Below are 21,940 nucleotides of genomic sequence, written 5' to 3' on the forward strand. Positions count from 1 at the left end.
ATCAGTACTTAGGCTATAGTGATGTTTCAATTTGGGTGCCCAGAATTTAAGAACTACTGATGGATTCACAGACAGTTATGCTGTTTACAGTACTTGGCAGTAAAGAAGAGGTACAATGCATTTTTGTACTCAGGTTATAGGTTTATAGGGATAGCAACTACAGCTGCCAGGTTGTTAGGACACTGGAGTAAATGTACAAACAAAAGGGCAGCCCAAAATATTACAGGATGGTGGCATTCCTAAACAAAGATGTTTGAGAAACATGGATAAGCACAACTCGCAAACCTGCAGCAAAAAGTACTAATTTCATCAAGAATCCAATTACAGCACTTCCTTTTTTATCCTCCTCTGTAACAAAAAAACACCCAGAATTCTAAGTCAGACACAGATGACTTAGGATTGAAAAATAACCTTGTGTATCACTGGTACCTTAAAACAACACTATTTACATAAAGTTCTATCATTACTCTCACTACCCTTACGGTTAGGCCCTAACTGAGGCAGTCACCTCTTACTGCAACACCTACGGCCCACCGCGCACTGCTCACTCTCCTATTTCCGTATATTCTCCTTCACCAACGGTACCACTTATACCTTTCTGAAACGCAGAGGGGCGGGCAGTAAGCGTGGGAAAGCGTGAGAGGAAATAAATCCAGCTACACTACAAAACTGCAGGGGCGGCAGTAAGACTTCAGAATTACTTTGCAGGTGTTCAGCCGGGAGCGGAAGGCGGGAAGCGCGGCCGGCACTCCCAGGGCGGCTCTGGGCCCCGCTGTCTACCTGCCGCGGCGGGCAGGCCCCATCGCCTCTGCTCCCCGGCGCGGCCAAGGCCCAGAGGCTCCCAAACAGCTGCTACGCGCACCCCAACCCCGGGGCTCCCGTGGCGCGGGGAGAGAGCTGAGCCCCACCGGGGCACCGGCCTGAGCCGCCCGCACGGAGCAATAACGGAGGGAGGCCAGGCCCGGCGGGGACGGCACCGCCTCGCTTCGTCTCCCTGTCCCGTGGCGGCCCCCGCACCGCGGCCTCCCCGCCTGCTCCCCCCTCCCCGGGCCGGCGCCCGTTTCCCGCAACAAGTGCAGCTGCCGGCGGAGCCGCCTCCCCGGCCGGGCCCAGAGGCGCTTCCCGCGCCGCCTCCCGCCCGGGGGCGCGCCCAGCGCCCGGCGGGAGCAGTAACGGAGAGCAGGAGCCGTAACGGGAGCGGGCGGGCCGCGCGCCGGCCCCGCCCCGCGCCCTCCCGCCCGGGGAGACGCGGGAGGGGTAGGCAGGAGCGCGCGCGGCCGGTCACCTTGGCATCATAGAGCACTTTGGCTTTGGTGGGGTCGGGCTCGAAGCAGAGAACTCTCTCTCCCCGGTGGAACTTAAATTTCATTCCCCGCGAGGTCATTTGTTCATCATGGCGCAAAGGAGAGGAGCCCCGCCCGCTCCCGCGGGGAGGCGCCGCGGACGGCCCGGCCCCGCCCCGCCCCCGGCTCCTCCGGCGGGGGCGGGCGGCCGGGACGGAGCGGGGATGCAGCGCCTGGCTTCCTCTGCCCTCGGTGGGGGAGCGGCGTTCGGCCCCGGGCGCTGCGGGGACGGGCCGCCCGCCTGTGCCCGCCCCGCCGGTCACGCGGGGTGCGCGGCGCGGGATGCGGGAGCCGGCGGCGGGAGGGGCGGCGGCGGCGGCGTGGGGGACGCGTCCCGCCGGGCGGAGGGGCGGCCGCCCGCCCTGGGCCGGGGGAGTCCCTGCAGGAGGCGAGAGCTCCCGGCCCTGCCGGCGGTGCCTCGGCGCCAGGGGGGCCGGGCCTGTGCCCGCCAGCGGAGCGGGGTGCGGTGAGGGTTAAGCGCACCCCGAGAACCACAGCGGCCCTTCTCTCTGCTGCTGCTGCTGCTTTCCCTAAACATCAGCAGACATCCCCATCCCTCACCCTCTTTCCCGCGTTCTCCGCTAAGCGAAGAACCGCCCCTACTCCCAAGATGGCTTTGTGTACATTGTAACCTCCCGCAAGGTTTGTTTTGCTCTCCGTTGTTCTTTCAGCCTTCCTTCAGGAAAATAAAACCAGGAATAAATAGGGTGTTGGGACTAGAAACCCAATCCGCTGTTTAATTTCAGATTCTACAAGCACACATATAGTGCAGATAATCAAAATCAATACACAGCTTTCTTGCCAGTTTATGCTGCGTGATGCCTGGAAGGGACCTCATGGGGCTCAGCCAGGGGAACGCTGCAGTTTCCCACACGATGTTATTAGATGCTCCCTCAGGCTGTTGCAGTTTTTATGCGAATTCTGGATTTCTGATTTACACAAGACCATAACAGGGCTGGGAGGCCTGGGCTTAGCCAGCCTTGTCGAAAGACCAGTTAATTTGTGATTATTTAGCATTTCTGAAGTTGTTTTTCTGTGGAAGCTGTTCAGGAGATGGATGACTCTAGACTGTGCAACTGTGCATACACTAGTTTGGTGCTAAGGAGAAGAGGATTTTAAATCCTCATATCTTTTTTCTGCTCACTGAGGCTGATAGCAAAGCTGGAAGCTGTAAGGAATGCCATGGGAAAGAACATGGAGTTCTAGTGTATTACAGAAAGTTTCTTAAGGTAAAAAGTGATAGGGGGTACCAGAAAACAAGACTCTGAGAAGGTGACTGCTCCTTGGGATAGGATGGAGTGAGTACTCAATTACTTTTGATTCAAAACATACATATTTTTATAGTGGGAATGGTAGGAAAAGCCTGTAAACCTGCTGCTAAGACTGGGTAGGGTGAGAGAAGCCAATTAATGGAAAAGAGTGAGAGAAATTAAGGAAGCATTCCTGAAATACACTGATGCTAAGGTTAGAAAACAGGCTCCAAAAGTGCATGGATGCAATGTCAATTGCAGGAAGTGTTACCTAAGCTGTTTTTTGGGGGTTTGTTTGTTTGGTTTTTGTTGTTGTTGTTGTTGGGGTTTTTTTCTTGGTTTTTTGGTTTTTTTGTTTGTTCAGTTTTTTTGTTTGTTTGTTTGTTTTTTTTTGCAAGATAAAGAATATGGTGTTGGACATTTGGAGAACAAAGCTGCTTCCATGCCTTAAAAATGGGGCAAAACCAGCAACAACAAAACAAGGGAAGGAGAATCACCAACTTGTGCTTGTGTCCCTGCCTCCAACCTGGTGAGAAGAGTACTCACACAAGAGGAGCCTCACACCACTTCTGCATAAACAGCTTATGTGTTTCCACACTGCCTCCTAGATTTCTCCTTTTCCTTCCTCCTCACTGGTATCCACTTGCAGACTGCTTTTTGTTTGTCTCAGCTTCTCCTAGTTCACCCCAGCCCACTTTTATGGCTCCCACCCAATCTACTCCTCAAATCTTTGGACTCAAATTTCTTTCTGCTTGGGTCTCCTAATATTATATACAGCTCTCTGCCATAGCATTTGAGATCCAGTTGTTGCCCTTTCTACTCTCTCCCTGCTCCCACTCTGGGATAGATGCACATATACATCCGTCTTATCTCCCTGAGCCACCTTGCTGTAGATAATCCTTGCCTGCAGATCCCCGGTCTTGCCAGATCTCCTACCAAGGCTCCTCCTCTAGCAGGGCTTTCAAAACCCTGTATGTGAGTTGTGCTTAACTAAGATCCACCCAAAGGGACATGGGAGAGGAGAAATGCTGGTGTGTTTATGGAAAACCTGTGATAGTGCTACCCAGGCAATGCCTACTTCTAGATAAAATACAGAACGTGGACTTTTCAAAGGTACGGAGTTCTCCATAGTGAAGACTGCCAAATGGCTGCCCAAAATCAAAAATATAGAACGATAGCTACTTGGAAAATTGTGTTTGTGTGTGTATGAACATACTGCCCATGTAGCACCTCCTGTGAGTTGTTCCTGCCATGTACAGCACATAAACAAAAGGCCCAGTATAGATCTACGAGATTTAACAAAGCTTGAACTGCAGCTCCTCACTCACAGGCAGCAAGGCTACAGCAAGGAGAAAGCACAGGCAGCAAGGAGACAGCACAGGCAGCAATGTCGGGCAGCATCTGCAGGAGCATCGTCCCAGACACTGAGGAACAGTGAAGGGCGTGGGTGGTGCGAGAGGCCGGCGGCCGGGTTTGGTAAATATTGCTGAAGCAGGAGATGAGCTGACCCACCACGTATTTTGAGGACATTCCCAGGACACTCACTACATCGCCTCCAGGAAAGAAAAGCAGATTTACAGCTCCTCTGGGAGGCAGAGCAGCCCGGGAGTGGAGACTCCGGCCTCTTGCCAAAGTGAACCCAGCGAGATCGTGAGGGCTAATTCGGCTAATTCGAGGATCTATTTCAGCTGCCCGCCTCCCCGGAGGCTCAAAGCACGCTCTGAGAAAGTTTTGTTCAAGGACAAGTTTTATTTCGACAAGGCGTTGTGTTTGTGAGGGGGAAGATGGAGGCGGCGCAAGGCTCGCTGGGAGCTGTAGTCCTGCAGTGGGCGCGGGCAGCGCCCCGGCCCCGCGGGGAAGAGGTGAATTCCCCACCTGGATCCTTCCTGCCCAGAGCACTGGGAACACCGAGGGGAGAACAGGGGTGCCCGCGGCCTGCCCACGGTCTGCTCTGTGCGGAGCCTCCAGTGCCGCGGTTACGCTGTGTGTAACCTCATTTTTACCCGCGCGGCTGCTGGTGCAGGGCTTCTCGCTGCACGTCCGCAGGCAAACACAAAGGTGGCAGCAGCCTAAAGACACACCCGGATAGTCTGGCAAGATGCAATATGCAAACTGTTAGTTCCTGTTGTTGTTTGAATCTGCCCTGCTTTTCATTGTTTCTCCTGGGATCGCTGTTCGGGTGCCGGGTGTGTATTTACCTGGCTCACCTGGCTTGGTGCGGTGCTGAAGGGAAGACACGGCAGTAGAGACAAGGGATGTTTCCATGAACCCCAGCACCCACACTGTCACTGCTGCTTGTAAATCCCGGTGAGATTTCAGTTATACCTAAGCAATCAATAATTCTTTTAGCCCTGCACTGAGTTCTTTAAAATCCCTCCTTGATTTTGTTCAGCCTGGAAATGGCAAGCAGACACTTTTAAGCATTCTGAGAGTATTTTGGCTTTATGAGGCTCTCATCGCATTGGCCACATTGGAATCTCAAAACTGTGTAACTTTCTTCCTAAACTTTTATTCAACAGCCATCACCTGCATGTTATCTTCTATGTTTTGCTTGTTAAAAAGCAAAATTATCTGTTCTGGTATTGATTAGGACAAAATAATATATAATTTTTTTTTTGCAGAGTGCCATTCTTCTTTTTTGCCCCCTCGTTTTTTTAAAGTAATCATAACCAGGAGTTTTAGTATTAGGATCATGGAAATTTCCCCACTAATATCACAGGACACTCAGAGGAAGCAAAGGACATCCACAATAAGTAGGAGGAGGAGGAGGCAGTGAGTGTCAAAGCACAGCTCACAAGAAAGAGACTACAATCCTTTAAGAATATTGTATTGTATAAAAATCTTGCTGTATTGCAGTGCAGAGAATACAACTTCAGTGAGTTTCTGCACATTTAATGAAGCAATAACTCACTTGTCTTCTCCCTGAAGTTAATAAAAAATTAGCTTAACACCAACATAATGCTATCCTTGATTATTTGAGGAAATCCTCAAAAAGCTGGAATGGTGAATGTTTAATAAGGGGAACACACTTCTTCAGGACCTCTAAACTATATATATATATATATATATATATACATAAATTCTAAACTATCTGCTTAATTTTATTAAGGCAAACACTGCTGCTTAATAATTTGCTTGATTTTATTAAGGCAAACCCTGTTGCTTTCAAATCTCCTAAAGTTAATCCCTAATGTTTACACTCATTTTGCTGTTTACATTGGCTTCATGAACCTTCAGTGTAAACAGAGAAAAAGAAGTAAGGATTCTTCCCATGAAACAGCTCAAGAAAGAAATTCTGATATCATTTAAATGAAGCGTGCTTCCTGTTTCAACATAATTAAATTCTGACATCTTAAAAATAAAAACAAAGAGAAGAAAAAAAAAACACCCTAATTTACTCTTAAAGCTACAGACATCTCAAGGATAAAAAAGAACTACAGATGGCGAGATTATTGTTACCTATGAAGGACATTCCTCCTGGTGTTCTTATTTGGGTGTCTGTTTAAACAGAGAGGTTTCAGCCAAAGCAATTGCTGTTTCTAGGATCAAAACTAACATTTGTTCTGCACAAGGAAAAACATATTTCCTGGTTCTAAAGCCCTCACAGAATCACAGAATCTGCTGAGCTGGAAGGGACCCACAAGGATCACTGAATGCAGCTCCTGGCCCTTCACAGCTCCATCTGCCATGTGCCTGACAGTATTGTCCAAATGATGGTGACCTTAATGTCACAGGTGCCTTCTGCCATCCCTGTGAAGGTAAGACCAGATTCTTGCAGCTGGACTATGTTTATAACACCAAATAAAACAAGTGAAGGCACTTGGCTTTTTGGCCAAGTACCAAGACCTGACCAGATCCATTTTATAAACCAGTTGATTTCTTTCCATGGACCTACAATACAACTGTTAGCATGTTTGTGCTTTTTTTATTCACTCTTTCTTTTCCTGAAAAAAAAAGGGTTATTGGAGTGACATTTTCATAGTATGAAGCTGAGAACACGTATCCTATGCTCTGGAGAGTCTGAAGGGAGTGAAAAAAGGTGATTCTAGGCGCAGGAAGAGAGAAAAGGGGAGGCTGGCCTAGTGTTTGCCTGGGGTATGCTGGCTGCTGAAATGGGCTGCACACTCACCATCTCCTGCTCTGGATTCTGTCTGGGACAGCGGGAGCTGACATGAGCCAAACCTTTTCCAGGACATATGCTTGCAGTTAAGCATAATGGGCAATTAGCAGTTCAGTGCTTAAGCTCATTTCCAGACCCTATTTTTTCTATTGCTGTGGTCATAGCTTTAGAGTCCTTTGGGCAAAAAAAAAAAAACAACCCACCCCACATTAAACTGCATGTGACCGGTAGAGATTTATTTTATTTTAGAAGGTCTCAGGCCAGGATTCCTTGAAGAAGCTTAAGAAGTTTCTGCTGCTGGCTGTTTGACCCCTCCACCACCAGCTGTCCTGGCATGGCTGTGTGTGCAATAAAGGAGCCTCCTTGGAATATAGATTGAGCAAATATAGCTATGGCAAAGTTGAGTAGAAGCTTGGGCTGAAGTACAAACAACATATAGTGACAAATATTCTTAGAAACTAATCAAGATTTTAATAACTCCAGGTAGAGTTATTACAAATGCACATTACTTTTGACTTCAGGATTTTTGCTTCGGTCCCTGTCTTACGAAATAAAGATAAAACTTCAATCTAGCAGAGAGCTAAAGCTAAAATTTTTCTACCTTTCTAGACTGTAAAGGAATCATGCAGTGTGAAATGGTGCTGGCATCAAGGCATGGGGCCTGCAGGCACCAGGCAGCAGGCTGTACAATCTTCAGGCCTTCAGTTGTATTTCCAGTTTTACCTTCAGGTCTTTGGTGGCCCAAGACTTTTAGGAGAAAACATACTGAACACACTTATTGTGAGAGAGGCTTGACCACCGTAACTGAGTGGGGTCAATGAAGCTGCAGAAGTACTTGGGGGGGGAGGGAAAGGATAAAATAATCATAATCATAAGTAATTCAAAGGTTGTGCATTGAGGCTTTATAAATGCTCATTCCCATCTGCATAGAATAAATACAAGAAAAATAGACAAAATTTTGCTGTTTTCCTTTAGAGTCTGTCATTATTTTATGTTGCTACGGAGGGCAAAAGTTGTAGGAGAAGAGGTAGAAATAAAGTATTTATACATACCACGTATCATGGAAATTATTTGTCTGTAGTAGAAAACATACTCTGGGTGTTAGGATTGTGCATACTTTTCATGGGAAAGAAGTGGCTCTCTTGGAATGCAAGCCTCCCTCATTCCTGGCCTTCACACTGCAACATCGTAAATAATACAGCAAGCTGCTGCCCCAAAGTCAGAGCTTGGAAAGGAAGAAAAAGATACAGACCTTGTGTGCCTTGGTGAGCAGAGAAATGCTGAGCAAGGCAGGGTGTGTGAGAGGGCATGTGCAGTTCCAGTCAGGAGAGAACAGCTGGGGCCACTGCAGGAGGCTCAGGTGGGTGTTGTGTGCCTCACCAGATGCAGCCAGTGCCAGAGAGAGCGGAGAGCACCTCAATGCCTGGAGACTGAGGGCAGAAGAAGCTGCTTTCTGCATTTGTGGAGCATGGCCAGGCTGTGCAGCAGCAGGCATCCCCCAGCTATCAGCCTGGGTCACCCAGGCTCTCAAGAACACAGCCTTGGAAGTCAGCCCTTTCCATCCTGCAGGCCCATAGCACAGAAGCGTTCTTTGCTTTCTTCTTTTCTGCAGAGCCACGCCCTGGGTATTGATGCTTGTGTTGCTCTAGAGCCCCTAGAAGTTGCAGGCAGTCCCTTGATGTGGTCTGCAGAGAAGTCCTCAATTCAGGCAGTTGCACAGGCTGAGATGAAATTCTTTACTTTTGGAGGGGTCTTGGGATGCACTCATGGCTCTTGTTTTCCTCTTTAATGTAACCTCTCTAACCCCAGCAGTCCTGCTTTTTACCATCTCCATTTTCTATTTCAACACTGTTTAGTTTTTCCCCTTTCATTTGTATCAGTTGTGATCCCACACAACCTTTTGGTTTTTCTGAAGTGTTTTTCTCACCCACTTTCTGTTTTTGTAGGGTGGGGAGAGATGAACTGACACTTTGTTCCATAACAAAATGGGCTGCTATTTCTACCTGGCATGTGACAAAATTTGCATCTGCTTTTTCACCTAAGCCTTTTTTTCATTCCCATTCTTTTTTAATAATAATAATAATAATAATAATAATAATAATAATAATAATAATAAAGTAGCTTGAGAGCACCTCCCTGAAGATTTCTAGTAGTGCTCAGGAAAGAATCCCAACAAAAGAAATTTGCCAATGCCACAGCTTCTGGTCTCCTCTCATAGCCTTCAGCTCCTCTGACATCACACTCGCTTGGTTGGAGTGCACATTCCCAGAATTGTCTTTGGATGTAAGGGTTTTTTCATGACTCAGAAAGGGAAAGGTGAGAATATGCACAAGTTCAAGATTTTTCCTCATGTTGGTGTAAGAGTATAAACTGGTAATTAATGAAAATAAATTGTGATTGATAAAAAAAAAAAAAAAAAAACCAAAACAACCAACCAACCCAAAACTGACTTTGTGCATTTATTAAAAGAGGCAGAAGGATTATTATAAAGTACAGGTAAACAAATTACACCTTCCCTGCTTGATCTATGAAATTACCTTTTCCAAAAAAGGCATGTCCTCATGCTGCCAAACATACTGTGTAGTTTCAACTGATGTACTGGTACAGTAAAGTCTTTCTTCTCATATGCCCATTCTTTTGCTAAGCTCTATTTTTCACAGTCACCTTATTCCAAAGTATGAAGTAGGGGAGAGACTTTAAAAAAGAAATACCTTAGATAACAAGATACAATGTGGTCTTTTATTCTGAAAGATCACTCAGTCGACACCTTCTGTTTCTCCCTTTGCTTCTTTACCTGCACATTGAATGAGTCAGCCAAAGCAGTTTGAAAAGTCAAAGTACAGAGTGATATTGAAATATGATTTAGCTAAATATTCTTGAAATGTTTAGCTGTTTCTAATACAACAGGATGTGAACTATACTTGAAGATCAATGTAAAAAGTTACCAGGGTAACCTTTGGAAGACCCAAATAACAAGCCTGCTATAATGAAGATATATTTCCTTGAAGCATTCTTAACAGTTTTTCATTTGACATGACAAGAACATTTCTGACTTATTTCTAAATGAACTGAAAAGGAAAATTGCACATGGGGGAAATTGTTTCATGACTTAACCTACTTTTACTCTTTTCATTAAAGAAATAATGGTGGAGATAGGACCAATTTTAAAGCTTTAAATGAACATTTTCATGTGTTTGTAATCTGCCCAGTAGTTTGATATTTTCAATGCTTTATTTGGCCCCTATGCTTTTAAGTGATTCTGTCTTTTCACAATTCATAAACTGTTTTTAGGCATCTCTTAGGTTATTTAGACCCTAAACATAAATTTCCATGAGTAAAACATTTTTGGGATATGTATTTCCTTTTCTTCCTTGCTTGGATAGCTTCAGAATGACTTTAGCTACAAACTTGGCATGCAGTTGCTTTGGAACAGAATGTCATTTTTCTGAGTGTGCAAAAAGAAAATTCTCTCTGAAACAGTGAAGCTCTCCATGCCCTTCCCCACATGACATGTATTTGCAAAAAGTACTTCAGAGTGGCAGTCCTGATTTCATGGGAAATAACCATGAATGGCCTTTGCTATCCTCAGAGTGAGGATCTGACTGATGGCTCTTAGAAAAATAAGTATAGAAAGGAGTGTAGTTCTGGAAGCAGTTATGTGTCTTCCCATATTTTCTTCATCTCTTCCCAAGCTGAGACAAATTACTGTGGACAGACAATAGCCCTGTCTACAATTATAAAATGAAGGATATTTGGCATGAGGTAGAGGTCAGAGGTGGGTTTACGAGTCAAGGACTAGGAGTGGTGAGCAGCAGATGGTGTGGGAAAGAATTTGAGAAGCCAAATTGATCTCTGTGAATTGTCTTTGTGGTGTGAAATCCAGTCCTCTCAGTCCTTCCTTTGCTTCCAAGCTCTGACTTGGAAACCAGTTCAGAAATAAAGTTTACAAGTTCCCCATCCCTTCTTCCCACTCAGTCTATCCTAATTAATTTATAAGAAAAGCTACACAAACCAGTCTGAAAATGAGAATGGAAAAATAAAGCTTTTGTTTTCCCCACACCCTCATTGCCAGAGATTTTCTCCCATTTCTTAGAATACCACCCAACATTCAATTCACAAAGTTGTTCACAATGAGCTTTCTTCAGGCTTCCCTTTATATTGCTTCACTGTGCATAAATACTGCTGTGAAAAAAGACTCAGTGATGGGGACTGACTGCTCAGGCCACGGGCTGGGTCTTTCCTCCAGGAGGCAGGACCTGGACCTGCCCCTGCTCCAGGCAAGGTTCATTCACAGAGGCTGATAGATGACAAGAGTTAAAACTGTCAGTCTAGCCTAGTCCAGCAGATGAACCACAGCAATTCCTCAGATATGAGTAGAGGAGGATTTTGATATCTAAGGCAGAGAAACTACCATAGCCTGCTCTACCCCACCTCCAGTGAATTCTCTTCAAAGAACTGAAAATAACAACTTTCCCTTCTGGGATTTTTTCCCTAATCAAACCTATCTAATACCTAATATTTAAATTGTTTTCCCAGTTAACATGAATTTTTGATTTTTTTCTTTCACTCCATTTTAGATATAAGATTTATTATTCATAATCTAGTAATATAAATGTTCCCACTGTTTTTTATTAGTAAAATTGAGCATGTAGTTTATGCTAATTTAAAGCAATTACTTCCTCTTTTTGATTACTCAGGCTGCTGTCACTGTTACATAAAGAATTAAAAATGTGGGTTCATATTCTTTCAAGCCTTGAGTAATTCCTTTCTCAACATATTTATTTTGTGCTAAATGAATGTGTCTTTGTTCTTTCTTGTCATTTCTGCCTTCTAATATTACTTGGTGTGCTCTGGACTAACCAGCCTTTCCCAGGGAAGAATGGTTCAACTAAAGAACACACAGTGCAATTTATTTTTTTATCATTTGCAAATATAAGTAAACAGAGGTAATGCACCCTGGAAAGAGGAAGAAGGAAGGCTTCTCAGATGGTGGCCTTGCCTCTGTTCTTTGGTTGTTTTGCTGGAGGCTGAAAATTCAGCAAAACACATGATTAGCCCATGTTTGAAAGTCTCTGTTTTGTTGGAAATGAAGCAAAAGCTGAACTCTGTTCCTATTCAGCAAAGAGTATTAACACATGGTGAAATCTTAGTAGCTACTTCAGTGTGACAACACTGAAGGTCCCTGCTTTGTCGCATCCAAAGTCAAGAGGTGAACATCATCCCTGTTTGTGTACATGGGTTCTCCAGGGACCCTCTTGGGCTCCTGAGGGCAGAAGGACAGACTTGAGGGTGATGTCCCATCTGTAGTGGGGACAGGACATTAAAGGACAAGTTAATATCCTAATTAAATCAATCACAAGTAGTTTACCCTTTCAACAAAGCTATATTTAGTAGATACTGTACTATGATGGGGTGAAAGGGGAATTACAGTCAGTATATAGTCAGTAGCCCAAGGCCAGGATGAAACATGTCAAAAACAGTGGACCCAAGTCTGGAGAAAATGTGAAAATCTTTAATGGTGATCTTCTTGACAGCCTACTAAGAAAAAAGAAATACATAAGATATCTTGGAGTCAGCCAGCAAGACCCCAAGATGTGTTATGCTTATTTTCCTTGCATGTGCCAGTTAAGAATGACTAAAGGTGGCTGGCTAACAGAGGCCCTCAAGCCCCAGAGGAGCAGGGGCCCTCAGCCCTGGTACAGCCCTGCTCCTGCTAGGCCCAGCACCTCAGTGCTCAGGGCTCCTGGGAGGGCTCTGGGATTCATCTCCATCAAGCATCAGACAAGGGCTGTTTGGGGACTTCATGACAAAACCTGCAAATCCAGGAGAGCTGGTGCTGGCTGAAATCTTCTTGGGCAGTGGGTGCTGAGATGTGACTTGGGGTCTTCTCAGATTGTGCATAACATAGGAAGAGAGCTGAGAAAGGCTGAATAAGCCATGAAGTGGATCACTCCAATAGCCTAGAATATTGTTCTTTCCAGTACTGATATTGGAAAGACAGGATGTTGGGATTACAGAGAAGCTACTTGGAGTAAGTGGCTCATTTTTATCCAATATTAATACAGTATTTGGCATCCAAAGTATGACATTTTGCACTTAGATTTCTGTGTAAACTAAATCACATTACATTACACTGTTGTTTTTTATATTTCTACTTAATTTATTTATTGAATACAATTGTTTATCAGACTACTCATGCAATGTCCAAACTTCTTTAGATCATGTATACTAAGAATAGCCTTGGCTACTGGAAGTGGCATAGATTTATATTTCATACATATCTGAGAATATCAAGGACTAGAAAATAGTTTCTAAGAAAGTTTTAAATATCTTTTGAAAAGGAAACAAGAAAACTGACTTATGCCTATAGGGGATCATATAGTCAGAGCATAAAATGTTAAGAAACATATGGTCTATATATAAAACATGAACTTAAAAATGAAAACTGAAAGACATTTTATTGATTGAGTTCCAGAAAAACCTAACAGATGTGAAAATGGTTATTTAAAGCCTGAAAAAGGAACTCAAATACTCTTGGATTCTGACTATGTTTCAATGAGTCAACAAATGCAGTCCTTACTCCACAGTAATGTAACCTGTCATTCCAATGCTAAACACAGTCTGAGGAAAGGAAAACACTTCATCTGATTGCTTTATGGCCATGTCCCACACTTTAACGATGTCTTGAAGTGAAATCTAAATGTGAGCAAGCTACAAAAAGTGTAGCTTTTCAACTTAAAAGACACCATGAATTGTTATAGTTTACTTCCAGAGAGGAACTGAAGCCCATTTATCTCCTAAATGGGATATAAATGCCCAAATAAACGGCCTGGGCTCCCCAGGCCAGCTGAGGTACTGCAATCTTTCACCCTGCTGGGGATGCTGTCACTGACTGTGAGCACTGTGGCACTCCCAGCAAGTGGCTGCTGCTGCTGAGCCCCTTCTTGTGCAGGGAAGCAGGGCCTGATGGAAAACTACAGCTTTCTCCTCACCTTTCTGGGGCTTCTTTGTGGCACTGGTTTTTTCCTCGTGCAGTAGTTAGTTTTCAGCATTTCAGGACAGCTCTGTGTACTCTTGGCATGGATGCAGTAAAGTGTATGGAAATGCCTTCACTCCAGCTTGGCATTGCCTGGCCTTAGCTCGGGTGCCAGGTGTTAATGGTGTTCTGCTCTGAGTTCAGACAGACTATTTCAGGAAAAAGGCACAGCACTAAACTGATTACCAGATTACATTTTATTTGTTAAATGTTTACTGCCAACAGTTTATAGCCTCTCTGGAGACAGATGATTATGTTTTCCACCATATTATGAAAATAAATCTCCTCTCTTCCTCAGGATGTTTTCTGTTTAAGCAAAATTGAGTATCTGATCTTTTGAGAGACTTGCTGTGGTTACATCACTGCCTATATTTCCTTTAGTAGTGATCTCAAGGGAGTTTGGGAAGATAGTAAAACTTTCTGCAACACTCTTAATTAATAGGGCTGAACAGAGCCAAAAGTACAACTTCCAGTATATTCACCCCCAGCCTGGCGTGGTTCTGTGTTGTTAGCAGTGTCATTTAAGCATACTGTTGTATTTCCTGGACTTTGGACTGGGTTTTTCATGATGTTATAGGATAGCATTTCTCAAAGAGATCATTTTTGGTGCAAATAATTTGCAAAAGCATCCTTGATTCTTGTGGAGGCAAATGCAAACATTCTTCCTGATATTTGGCTTCTTCTATTAAAGAGCCACCTAAGGGAATGAACAGCACTCCATATTTTAACAACAGGGAAACACTCTTCTAGGATGTGCCCTTTTCATATTTTCAGGTGCAAAGTGTGCCTCTGATACCACTGAGAGCTTCTGGACCTCTGGTACATGAACCTCTTGAGAAGCCCAGCTGCAGAGATTGCAGAAATGTGTTATAGCAGCACTGTTTGAATCTTACCAAGCAGAAAACTTCTTGTTTAGTATTTCCAGCTGAGGGTGGAAAGATATCCTTCCAGCCTGGAATGATCTCTGGGATATTAGCTAAACATTGCCAGGTTTATGGCCAAACTGAAATGTGGAAATCATCAGTTAACCTCCCTTTTGTGCAACTTCTCAGCTAATTACTTAATTCTGAACATGAGGAGTTCCCTTGACCATGTGTGAGTTTTCTGTTTTCAGCTACATGATTGTGCTTTTAAGATTGAAATTTTGTTTGAAATAGCTTGTTTTGTTATCTGCTCAGGCTGTGGTTTGACATGATTATTTAGGGTGTTTCATACCCTATCTAATAGACACAAATTGCAAAGTGCTGGGCAAACTCACTCTGCTGGTTCATACTGGTTCAAAAAAATGTATGTAGGAGGTATACGTCTTGTCCTAGACTTACACAGGCTGTTTGTATTCTTATTACATAAGCTATATGTAAGATATTACATAAGGTATTATAACACTTTCTTTTGGCTGTGGTATTGTTTGTTCTCCTGTACCTGGCAAGAAATCAACATACCTAACATATTTTTACTCTGATTTGGCATAATGCAGAGGTGTTCACATCTGATACCAGATCTGTGCTGCCAGGTGATCCAGTAATACAACTTCTGTATCCATTACCATGACTTACATCACTTTTTATGGGAGAACCTAATCCAAAAATGAGCAAAAATCTCTCTTCAGTCAGATGGCTTTGGATCAAGTCAGTCTCTTATTTGCATTGCTTCGTCCAGGTTGAGACAGACTGGGGACCTTAATAGGTTTTAAAAGAATGCTTAATTTTTCAAGAAAATGATTTTGACTTAAGGTCATTCAGTAAAATGCTATAAAAGTGAATTTGCCACAAATGAGGAGCAGAACATTTTATATTAAACACTGGAATATCTTAGCTAATTTTTAAAAATTATGTATTTATGGGGTTCTTGAAAGTAATCTTCAGTGTAGTTATTGACTTGTTCATACACTAGTCCTGGGGAGAGCAGGAAAGGAACATGTGGTATGATTTCAGTCATGAGATCACTTCTGACTCTGCCTAAGACAGATAGCTAAGGTGTCTAACAGCAGTATCTGCTTAAGCTACAAAAATTAGATGTAGTTTGGGATTTCAAAGACCTCAAGTTATGGGAGAGTTTCAATGTGGTTTTAGTTTTCACCTGGCTTAATTACAATGCTCTGTTACCACAGGCTGCTGCCGGTTTCTTTTCCTGGCAGCAAACCTGAATGCACTCCTGATTCCTTTCCCGAAGTCATACCCATGATAAGGCTCTTGACTGGAGTAAAAAATAAAAGCTGCTCACAAAGCTGTGCCTCAAACCTTTCCAGACCTGTAGAATATTCCCAAGATATGTTTCTCTGCCTTGTCTTCAAAAGGAGTGCACCTGCCATGCCGAGTGGGGCTGGTCTTATCAAGGAGCTCATGGAGTCGGGGAGGTTTCGCATTGCAGTGAAACCACTTTGCCTCATCTCTCCAGATAATCATTCACCTGCTTGCACACACATGCTGCTGGCTGCAGACTCACAGTGTGACATGCTGAAGCCACAAAAAAGGGCTGTAGGTTGTTGTGGTAATAGTTGGAAAAAACAGTCAGCAGGCATTTGTGGCATTTCCTTTGAGTTCCTGCATTCTCTGCTTCCCTGGAACATGGCAGCTATAGACCCGAAGGCTTGGAAGTGGAAGGGGAGCAATGAAGCCAATTTAGGTAGTATTATGGGCATATAGGACACACTGAAAAAGGAGATTACTGAGTGATGGCAGTACCAATTAACAAAAAAATGGCTGCAAAATTTACAATACCCCCTGCACCAGCACAGGCTGGGAGTGACCTGCTGGAAAGCAGCTCTGTGGAGAAGAATGTGGGGGTGCTTCTGTCCATGAGCCAGCAGTGTGCCATGCTGGCCAAGAAGGCCAGTGGGATCCTGGGGTGCATTAGGAAGAGCATTGCCAGCAGGTCGAGGGAGGTGATCCTGCCACTTTACTCAGCCCTGGTGAGGCCACATTTGGAGTGCCATGTCCAGTTCTGTGCTCCTCAATACAAGATGGACATGGAGCTCCTGGACTTGGATCCACTGGAGGGCAACAAAGATGACTAAGGGACTGGAGCATCCCTCTTGGGAGGAAGAGCTGGGGAAGCTGGGCCTGTTCAGCACGGAGAAGAGATTAATGAGAGGGGATCTCATTAATGTCTGTTAGTATCTGCAGGGAGGGTGTCAACAGGACAGAGCCAGGCTCTGCTTAGTGGTACTGAGCAGTAGGACAAGAGGCAATGGGCAGAAACTGATGCACAGAAAGTTCCACCTAAAGGTAAAGAACTGTCCTGCTGTGCATGTGACTGAGCACTGGACTGCTCAGAGAGGCTGTGGAGTCTCCCTCACTGGAGATATTCCAGAACTGTCTGGACTCAGTCCTGTGCCATGTGTTCCAGGATGATCCTGCTTGAGCAGGGAGGCTGGAGCTGATGACCCACTGTAGTTCCTTCCAACCTTACCCATTATGTGCTTCTGTGATTTGCTTCATCTGTCCTCCTTACTCCCACTGTGTGCCATTTTACCTCTGTGATTTCTATTAGGACAAAAGTATTTTTCTGTGTTCTTTTCTGATTAGAGACGTGAAAAGCCTTAAAGATGTATGTATGTATGTATGTATGTATGTATTGCAAAACCAATGCCCTGTTTTCACCCAGGCTGCTTAGGAATGTCAGTGGGTGAGATGGAAAATAAAGCATCAGGAGGAACAGGAGAATCTCCTAATCTGAGGGCTGATTTGGGAGAGCAAATGCAGGTGTCAGGGAACCCAGTGGGGACTGGGGTGTGGGCCTGGGGAGGGACACAGTGTAGACAAGCATGAGGACCAAATGAGATTGAGAGGGACATTGATGGCACTCCTCACATGGTGGGAAGAAAGATCAGGTGGGAGGGCATGCAGAGCCTCAGGCAAAGCAAGAGAAGCAGAGGATGGTGGTGTGGGGGAATGGGGCGGAGAGAGGCTCTGGCATACAACATGAGGAGACAGTCGTGGGAAACTGGGTGCATGGTGAAGGTCCCAGTGGTAAGGCAAGGAAAAAAAACTTCACAGTGGTGTTTTTCATCAAATTAACAGTAAAAAGAATTTTTAAAAATTAAAAAAGGTATTAATGACAGAGGCAGAAAGAAACAAACAGCATAGTGACTATGTGTAAAGAGAAAGCTCAGAGAAAATTTTAGAAGAGGAATAGTTCAGATTTAATAATTAAATCTGTATTGTAGGTATGTATTGACAAGGAGCAAATGGCATCCTTGAAAGGTGCCTTGTCAAATTATTGTTTCTTCCTCATCAGTAAGAAATAGGTCTGTGTCTTTTTACCCCCTACAACTTTCTCTGGAATTTTTTTGCTTAAAAGGAAATATTTATTTCTTCAGAAGAACAAAAATTCAGCTTAAACAGACTGAGAGTGCTTTTTCTTTTAATCTCTTGGTTTGTTTAAGAAGCTGAAAAATCAGTCTGAGGCTCAGCCAGAGCAGTTACAGATACTCTGCTAGCTGCAGAAGTTCATCCCTCTCCAGAAGAGGCTGAAACACATCTCTTAGCAAGGCAGAGTGGGAGCACACACAGAGTTACTGACAAGCACTTCCCTGGAACTCACTGACACGACTTGGAAACATGCCTCATTTCCATTGCTTGGCTAAGGATTTGTTCAGCACGTCCTGAGGAGAATGACAAAGTGCCTTCATACCCACGAGCTGCTGCCAGGCTGATCCTGAGGACTGTGCTGCATTTCACTGCTCTGCAGTAGGGACCCTCCTGCCAACAACAGGCATATTTCAGCAGTGCACCGAGTGTGACCTCTTGCTTTCAAGCAGGCATGGCTCTGATGCTGGCAGGGGACCAGATGAGTGCAGTGCGGGGCCAGCATTGCTGATTCATCAGCCATACATCTTCCCACACCACCGAAATCCTCAGCTGACCTGTAATCAGGGCAAAGGAGGATGCAGCCATTGCTAATGCTGTAACTCAGTCTAGCTTTATGATATTAAAATCTTACCCATTAGTGATGCACTGTGGGATGGGTCTATATAGCTAATCAAAAGCAGAGCTCACACCTTAAATTTTCAAGCCAAAAACAAATGAGTACCTAAATGTAGTGGGAACAAAAAAGACTAACAATACATAAATAACCATTGCAATATATTGTCTGTTGGTTTGCTAGGACTTGTTACAGTATTCCTGCTTAAACTGAAAATGCAAATGTTAGCTGGATGTGAACATGCAGGCAGTTACTGGAAAGAATGGGCAGATTCTGTGTGTTCTTTCTTTTGATTCAAGATACCAAACTACTGCACATGCATGAGAAGAAATACACTTGAATTCTTGCTTTCCACTTTGGGCAGCTACTACCTCACTATTTCCATTCCAAATGTTCATTTATTTTGTTTATCTTTTCTCATCTCTTTCCCAGGACACATGGTTGTCTCCAGAACAATTTCTCCCTACTAAATATATGCAATGTGTTAGAACTTATTCCTCTAGCCAAAACAACAATCTGTGTAATAATTTCTGCATTATGAAAACAGGCCAACTACTAGGAGTTGGTAAAAATCAAAGTACTCATTTGTTATTTGCTCTGTAGTCTGCTGAAAGAATGAAAATGAAAAGACTATCAATGCCCCAGGAGGATAGTGAACACTTTTATTGCCCAGGAAGTAAAAGTTTACATTGAAACTTTGTGAATACCAAGCCTGTGCATGTGAAGTTTCATCCTGTTTTAAAAAAAGACTTTTTTTTTTTTTTGATGGTGGGAACTTTTCCTGGGATATAGGAATGATGAACACCAAGAGAGAATCCAAAAGACACTGTCTTACAACTGTTCATGGTCAGATTTTCTGTCCTCATGCTGCTGCCCAAGTCGGTCCAACTGGAGGTGCCTTTTGTGATGCATTTGTGAGATGGTAGCTGTGCCCCCCAACCACCCCAAATTTCAGACAGGGACTGCTGTTGCAGTTAATAGATGTAACACACCCATGAGTAGTGCATCACCTGAGGCAGCTGACTTCCCAACAGAAGATTCTCTCTCTGCTTGAGAGCTGGGAAAAGTCTGATGGCTCCAACAAACATTTCTGAATTGCACATGCAGCTTTGAATAAAACAGACACATATAGCCATTTATCTATTTATTTATTTATTTGTTATGCTTAGACCATTGACATTTATTTAAAACTTGAGAATGAAATCCACTTGGTATTTGCATATAAGAGTTTACATTTATATAAACTTAGATTTATATTTTGGGGGGAAGGAGAGTAAAGGTAGACAGGCACAATGCTTTGGCATCCTGTACAGCAACTCACAGCTCAATCACATGCAGGTTTAGTCATTGCCATGGCTGGGACTGGTGTGACTTGGGTCCAGTGCTCTCCTATGTTAGACTGCTTTGTGAGTACATCCTAGCTCTGTACCTCACACCACAGAGGTGCACAGCTGCCTTGCCCAAAAGCCACAGATGGGCAGCAGTTCACCTCCTTTGTGTTCCTGCTGGGGATGCTGTTTATAGCAAGCAGGGACTGGGACTCATCAGGACCCACATGCCCAGGATGCTGCCACAGCTCAGTGGCACCTGATGCCAGGATCAGCTCAGCTGTCTCTGCTCAGGGCACCTCCCCGCTCCTGCAGTGACACTGAAAGTCAGGGAGCATGCAGAGAGGCACCTCCAGGGATTTTTCATCTGTTTCTTTTCATATTGATATTGGCAAGACCTAGTATTAATCTGCTTGCAAGTCTGGATGAGAGAAATTCAGTGCAGCTTTACCAAGGACAATACAGCCCAGCTACACCAAACGACTCTCGAGAGGCATCGTGTTGCAAGTGTGGACTGGCTGGTACAAGTCATGTCTTGGGAAGGCCCAGGAGTCTCCAAAGGAAAAATCCACCCATCTGGAATCACTTGTATGAGAGCCCATGATTTCTAAATCCCTAAGTGCCAGATCCTACAGTCTGCACATACCCAAAAATATGATTAGCATTGACAGGGGAAACAGCTGCTTTAAGCAATCTTGAAATGAGAGCTTATTTGTGTTAAATACAGATTAAATTCCAAGTTTAAAGCAGCAATCAAGTTTTTAATTGTTCCTTTCAGCTGTGGTTTTCTAAGAAGTAGAAAATAACTGCACAAGTGTTGGTTAACTTAGAAAAGTCTACTTGGAAAGGAGATTTTGCAAAATGTTCGGAATAATAAAAGAGCCATTTTTGCATTGTGCCAGAAAAACTCCAAGTTAACAAAAAAAAAGTCTGGCTCCAGGCCAGACCACCAAAATAGAAACTAAAGACAGTGCTACAAATATAGTCTCAGAAACTGGTTCACATAATTTGTTTATCCTCTAAGTAAAGAGAGAAATTATTTTAAAATTCTGTTTTTAAAATGTTTTGAAACATCTCACTAGTATTGCAAACCATTTTCATTAATGGAAAAGCCAAGACTCATGTTTTGTAACCAAACACACCTTTATGCAGTAAAAAGTGCATGAAAAGATTGTTATAATGTATTTCTAGGGCTTTGCAGTAAAGTGGGAGAAATTTCTGTGCAAATTCCTAGATCACTCAATTTTCCTTTCAGAGTGTAAAAAGGAAGAAAACATCTTAGAATAATTGAGATGGGTTTTCAGGACTTTTTCTGTTTTATAGGAATTGCTTTTCTCTGGAAGAAACAAATAACTTTTCTGATGCCACAACCTGTTAAAATAACATCTTCAACAATGAAAAGACTCAATTGGAAAATCAGAAATAAATAAATGTACATGAGTGTGCTGAACATAAGAGGCTCATCTGTTGAGAAAAAATGGAGTAATTTTTATATAGCTGCAGTAGGAGCAGTTTCACTTTGAACAAAATGGGCTGAATGATATTTTTTTGACATAATGCTTCATCCTAGGTCAGGTGACTAAGCTTTGTTTTAAGAAAATGAGAAGTAAAACCTTGCACTGTAAAGAACAGCAGTGTGTCAGAGGACAAGAGACATGACAGGAAGAAAATAAACTCACACACAGAAGTTGAGCTTCTCTTACCCACTACCTAGCAGAGGTATTTAGAGATGTTGGAAGCACGTTCATTCAGAAGAAATTAGAAGGAACACTGGGATATTTGGAAATTTGTGGGCTGAATAATTATCTTTAAAGGAAACTTTAAAGAGAAATTGCCAAGCACCCTGGAAAACTACACTGAACAACAGGAGGTAAAATCCACCCTACATAAAAGCAAAGGAGCACACATGAAAGGTAAACCATGAGTGTATCTAGGAG

At 43.6% G+C, this 21,940-nt stretch overlaps 1 protein-coding gene and 1 long non-coding RNA gene across 6 annotated transcripts in view; one reads left to right on the forward strand and one right to left on the reverse strand.

Annotated features, from left to right (window-relative positions):
• Positions 1 to 4,186, reverse strand: part of MSL3 (MSL complex subunit 3) — a 23,388-nt gene extending 19,202 nt beyond the window's left edge. Inside the window, exon 1 of one of the 3 annotated variants that reach the window (XM_071430541.1) lies at positions 4,106 to 4,186. In XM_071430541.1, coding sequence (XP_071286642.1) covers positions 4,106 to 4,123 — 18 coding nt within the window. In that variant the 5' untranslated portion in view covers positions 4,124 to 4,186. Of the gene's footprint in view, positions 1 to 701; positions 842 to 1,285; positions 1,619 to 4,105 lie in introns of those variants that run through there. The other 2 variants (XM_071430543.1, XM_071430542.1) reach the window with 2 other exon arrangements.
• On the forward strand, positions 1,603 to 21,438 carry LOC139591673 (uncharacterized). 3 transcript variants are annotated; one of them, XR_011679716.1, is made up of 4 exons: positions 1,603 to 1,985; positions 2,992 to 3,706; positions 6,192 to 6,351; positions 19,108 to 21,438. It is a non-coding gene; the product is annotated as an uncharacterized lncRNA (long non-coding RNA). The 3 variants fall into 3 exon arrangements; XR_011679717.1 differs by lacking the exon at positions 19,108 to 21,438 and adding an exon at positions 8,660 to 11,390; XR_011679718.1 differs by lacking the exons at positions 6,192 to 6,351; positions 19,108 to 21,438 and adding an exon at positions 5,831 to 6,185 and having other exon boundaries at positions 2,992 to 4,900.
• Positions 21,439 to 21,940: the final 502 nt, after the last annotated feature.

This window comes from Agelaius tricolor, unplaced genomic scaffold (genome assembly GCF_023055355.1).
Source record: "Agelaius tricolor isolate 1412-34295 unplaced genomic scaffold, bAgeTri1.0.p SCAF_7, whole genome shotgun sequence".
NCBI lineage: Eukaryota > Metazoa > Chordata > Aves > Passeriformes > Icteridae > Agelaius > Agelaius tricolor.